Raw genomic sequence first — 5,563 nt, forward strand, 5'->3', positions numbered from 1 at the left:
GAGTGTGTGTGTGTGTGTGTGTGTGTGTGTGAGTGTGTGTGTGTGTGTGTGTGTGTGTGTGTGTGTGTGGGAGTGGTTTGGAGGGAGCGCTCGCGTGTCACTCAGCGCAGTCAGCAGCTGGCACGCGCCCCGGTGACGTGCAGCAGAGAGTGTTAGGAGTGTTTTAGTGTTTGAAGCAGTGTGTGTTGGTGTGTGTTGGTGTGTGTTGGTGTCCGAGCTGCTGCAGCTCGCTGCTTCTTTCTCTCCTACAGACTTCTGGTCAGAAATGTTTTTCCGCCACCTTCTCCACCTTCTCCACCTTTAGCCGGGTCCACCCGCCATGTAGCGGCGCGCGCCGGACGGAGCTCTGGGGGAAACTTTCCGGGACCTCTCTGTTGGTGGTTCGGGGGCAGCGGGGCGCGCAGCTCGCTGGTCCCGGGGCGGACAGCCCACCATGCTGGGGCCGGGGGCAGCGCTCTGGATCACCGCCGCGGTGCTCGTGTGTCGGGCGGCGGCGCAGTACTCCAGCGACCAGTGCAGCTGGAGAGGAAGGTGAGGATGGAGCTCTATATAGCAGGTTATATTCTCATGATTATATATATATTCATTATATTCTACTGATATCATAGACCAGCTATTCTCAACCTCGGGGTCGGGACCCCAATTGGGGTCGCGAGATGATTTCTGGGGGTCCCCAAATCATTTTGGAAGTCAGCTCTGTCTCCACTGTGTTAAAGTGTTTTAGTCTTTTTGGTCATTTAATGTCTTTTTTTTGGTCATTTTGTGTCTTTTTTGTGTCTTTTAGATCATTTTGTGGTCAATTTGTGTGTGTTTTGGTCATTTTGTTTCCTTTTTCTTGTCGTTTTCTGTCTTTTTTTAGTCATTTTGTGTCTTTTTGGTAATTTTGTTTCTTTTTTGGGTGATTTTGTGTCTTTTTTTGGTCATTTTGTGTCTTTTTTGGTCATTTTGTGTCTTTTTGGTCATTCTGTGTCTTTTTTGATCATTTTGTGGTCATTTTGTGTCTTTTTTGTGTCTTTTAGATCATTTTGTGGTCAATTTGTGTGTGTTTTGGTCATTTTGTTTCCTTTTTCTTGTCGTTTTCTGTCTTTTTTTAGTCATTTTGTGTCTTTTTGGTAATTTTGTTTCTTTTTTGGGTGATTTTGTGTCTTTTTTTGGTCATTTTGTGTCTTTTTTGGTCATTTTGTGTCTTTTTGGTCATTCTGTGTCTTTTTTGATCATTTTGTGGTCAATTTGTGTCTTTTTTGGTCATTTTGTTTCTTTTTTGGGTGATCTGAACTGTGCGTGTGAGATTGTGTTCAGTGAGTGGGGGTCACAGACAACATGCATGTTAAATTGGGGGTCGCGACTCAAAAAGGTTGAGAACTACTGTCATAGACAACAAAGGAAACACACCTCACATCACTCAGGAATGTTGTTACTTTCTTAAAGAAGTCCATAAGGAAATATGATCCTTTCTGTGTTTTGATCTTCCACTTCCATGGTCTGTTGACTTTAATCCATGGATATTAAACTCTGGACATTCAGAGGAGTCATCAAAGAAAGTCCAGTGGTGTGTGTGTGAGCGGGAGGTGGGCTGGTGTCTTTGAAGTGGCTCTGCTGTGCATTAGTCAGGTCTGAGGGCTAATTAGACTCATGGAGGTTTGATTAGGATTTAATGTAGCCTAATGTTCAGGAAGGACTCTGGAAGGTCACAGTGAAAAAAATAAAAGAAAAGACTTTAATATTCTAGTGCAAAAGAACCAGTCTGGGTGTTTCTGATCCATGTGTGTCATTACTTGTGGTTCCTGCTCACTTTGTCAGGTCAGATAGCAGTAATTCTTATGACTATCTTTATTAAAATCTTTTTACACAATCACTCTTCTCAGAGAGGAAAGTGACTCACAAGGAGGACAAAACACTAATACGTGGACCAGGACTGGCTATTGTTTCTAGTATTACACTACCACAGTGCCCATTTCAACACAGTACTTCATTTACTCTTTTTTTCTACTTTACGTGAATGGAAGCATTCACATGCTGATTTGTCTTCTCCACTCCTCTCCATACTAATTAGTTTTACACCAATACATGACACACTGAATACAGCTCCACTAGAGCTGCACAATGAATCAAAATTTCAATCGCAAAATGGACTATTGTGCAATATCCAAATCACAGGAGGCAAAATATTTGTTAAATATGCACAAAAAATAATAATAAGTATTTCAAATACAAATCATATTCTACAGACTTAAGAAAAAATCTTTGTTTAGTACACATCCTTGCAAAAAAAAAAACAAAAAAACCCACCATAATTAGTCTGATATATATTTTTCAATAAATAAAGAAAAAATTAAATTAAAATGATAATTTCCTGCAATATCGAGAATCATATGGCACTCGCAGTATCAGTCGAAATAATTACAATTCGATTTTGTTAGATTTTTAAAAAATATTTTTTTTCTGCATCTGGTCAAGAAGAGGGTTGAATATATTAATAATATAGCAGATATTGTTTGACTGGAGGAATCTTGATTCTACTTGTTACCAAAGTATTTACCTTAAAGTATCCAGTGCAGATAAACAGCATGAATGTGGACAGAAGCTGCTTTAATTAGACTTTAACAGACTTTTAGACGAGGCTCTCTGTATATATTTATATCTATCTAAGACATGCTGCCTTTAAGGTTCAGTAGAAGTCCTCCTGATCAGAGGAATGTCTCTGCTCCACTTCCTATCTAGAGTAAATAAGCTATATGGCCCTTTGATCACTCCTCCATGTCCCCGAGTCATAAAATATGAAAGCCGTGCTCCGCTCTGTTGTAAAGTTTACCGCCTCAAACTTCTAACGAGTTAACAGCCCAACAGTTCCTGGTGTGGAGGTAGTTTATGAACATCAGAGAGCAGCAGCCACATCTGTCCACAGGAAAGATCTGCTGGCAGACAGCTGCACCAGTTCATCTTAATGAATGTTGCAATATCATTAAATCCTTTCCATATCGTTAGCCTCATAGCATATTTGCCTGAGTCATATTTGAGCGTTTTGGAAAACAAGAAAAAAACAATACAAACATCACACTGGTCTTTTTTTGGAACGAACACAGAGTACTTCTGCTCACTGAACGCTATTCTGAGAATATGAACAGGTTCACTGCAAAAACTCAAAATCTAACCAAGAATACTGATCTTATATCTTGTCAAAATGTCTTATTTCTAGTCAAAACAAATCTCTTTACACTTACAATAAAAAGTGTTTTGCTAGCGTTTACATCACTTCATCATACCTTGTTGCAGAAATGTGATTAAAAGTAAAAACACACTTCTCCTAATCCCTTTGATTGACTGAAAGTACATTTATTGTCTAGAAAGTTGAAGAAACATGAACTACCTTAGGCAGATATCACAATTTGGCCAAAAAATGACTTGGGCAATTATGCTATGAGGCTAACGATATGCTTTTTTAATTCTGTTTTTCTAGCATGTTGTTGAGGGTTTTTATGGAGCATTTTTAGGGCTCTGCAGTCCTGCATCCAAGTTTTTGTTGGTCATTTTGATGGTTTTAGGCATTTGATCTTGTTCTTAGCTGCATGAGAAGCTGAACTACAGGCCTAAAACATAAAATCTTCTCGTCTGCAGCGGTTTGAGCCACGAGTCTCACCGCAGAGACGTGGAGCAGGTGTACCTGCGCTGCTCTCAGGGCTCTCTGGAGTGGCTCTACCCCACCGGGGCCATCATCGTCAACCTGAGGCCCAACACGGAGCCCTCAGCAGGACCAGCAGGACCAGAGGGGCTCCAGGTCTGCATCAAACCCCTCACCCACTCCCAGGTAGAGTATGACAGCACAGAGCTACCATTCACTGCTATCTATCAGGTTAGATTAGATTAGATTTTTATTTGTCATTGCACAGAAATACAATGAAATTCAATGCACTCTGGTACTGGACTCATAAAAAAAAAGCATAATAAATAGTAAATTCCCTGCTCGCTGTTTCAATGTGTGAAAACTGAATGTTAATCTTAACCCTTTGATGCACAATATGGGTCAAAAATGACCCGCATTCATTTTTTCCCATGTTATTTAATGCTGCTGTGTGTTTCTGTGCTCTATCTTTTGATATAAACTTATTTAATGATTGAATATTCCAAGGATTCTTTAAATATCTTGTTTTTGATAACAACAGATCATTATTTCCATTTTGCCTCTGATACTTTATGAAAAAAAAGTTTTTGTATTATTACATAGCTAACTACTTGGCTAAGTAGCTTGCTAAGCTAACTACTTAGCAAAGAAGTTAGTTAAGTAGTTAGCTTAGCAAGCTACTTAGCCAAGAAGTTAGCTAAGTAGTTAGCTTAGCAAGCTACTTAGCTAAAAATGCATATGGGTCATTTTTGACCCATGATTTGCATTAGAAGAGTAGTGACACAAAAAGGGATTTTATTAAAAAATGAATAAAGGAAAACATAACATTTTGATGTATGATGATCAAAAACAAACGAAATTCAATGCACTCCGGTACTGGACTCATAAAAAAAAGCATAATAAATAGTAAATAACAAGATACATCTCATCTCAATAAATAGTAAATAGAAAAGATACATTCTCATCATCTCAGCACTTAATATATTCATGCCATTCATTCACTGTACCATCAACTTAGTGCCATTGTATGCATTAAAACAGTACTGTAATGGTATAAATATATAAAGTGCAGAGCATTGTGTTAGGTGTGGATGTGGGACCAGTGAGTCTGTGTTCAGCTCTGAGGTGAGTCTGCTGATACACTGTAAAAAATATTCTGTTTAATTTACGGTAAAATACCGGCAGCTGTGGTTGCCGGTATTTCTGATATAATTTGACAGTGTTTTACTGTAATTTCTACAAACATTTTTTACAGTGTAGCTGCAGGATAGAAACTGTTGATGGATCTTGTGGTTTGGTTCTGATGGAGCTGTAACGTTTCCCTGAGGGTTCAAACAGATGGTTAGCAGGTGGAATGAGTCCTTCACAATGTTGTGTGTCTTCTGCTGGATGGAGCTTTCAAGTGTCCCCTGGTCCTCCATGTGCAGGGTTCCCATGTGTACCTGGAGCATAACGGGGACCTGAGGCTGCTGCTGGCGGAGCAGGACCAGGCCCGGGGCTCGGCGCTCTGCTTCAGCCTGGCGGAGGGGGCTCTCTTTGTGGAGGCCGTCCCCCAGACAGACATCAGCCGAAGGATCACAGCGTTCCAGTACGAGCTGGTGTCCAGCCAGGGGCCCGGGGCCCACCTGTACCCCTACCTGCAGCCTGGTCCAGGTGAGGAACACATGCATCCATTTCTTTAATTTGTGTGTCTGTGTGACTGTGTGTGTGTGTGTGTGTGTGTCTGTGTCTGTGTCTGTGTGTCTGTGTGTCTGTGTCTCTGTGTGTGTGTGTGTGTGTCTCTGTGTGTGTGTGTGTCTGTCTCTGTGTGTGTGTGTGTGTCTGTGTGTGCGTGTGTGTGTGTGTGTGTGTGTGTGTGTGTGTGTGTGTCTGTGTGTGTGTGTCTATGTGTGTGTCTGTGCCTATGTGCCTATGTGTCTATGTGTCTGTGTCTGTGTGTGTGTC

General features: G+C 40.9%; 1 protein-coding gene across 1 annotated transcript in view; it reads left to right on the forward strand.

The window, feature by feature from the left end:
• Positions 1–294: 294 nt before the first annotated feature.
• The window catches only part of metrnlb (meteorin like, glial cell differentiation regulator b), a 10,462-nt gene continuing 5,193 nt past the window's right edge, over positions 295–5,563 (forward strand). The window contains exons 1-3 of the mRNA XM_059329105.1: positions 295–531; positions 3,616–3,805; positions 5,047–5,272. Coding sequence (XP_059185088.1) covers positions 434–531; positions 3,616–3,805; positions 5,047–5,272 — 514 coding nt within the window. The 5' untranslated portion in view covers positions 295–433. The remainder of the gene's footprint in view (positions 532–3,615; positions 3,806–5,046; positions 5,273–5,563) is intronic.

The sequence above is a fragment of the Centropristis striata genome, chromosome 1 (genome assembly GCF_030273125.1).
Source record: "Centropristis striata isolate RG_2023a ecotype Rhode Island chromosome 1, C.striata_1.0, whole genome shotgun sequence".
NCBI classification, from domain to species: domain Eukaryota; kingdom Metazoa; phylum Chordata; class Actinopteri; order Perciformes; family Serranidae; genus Centropristis; species Centropristis striata.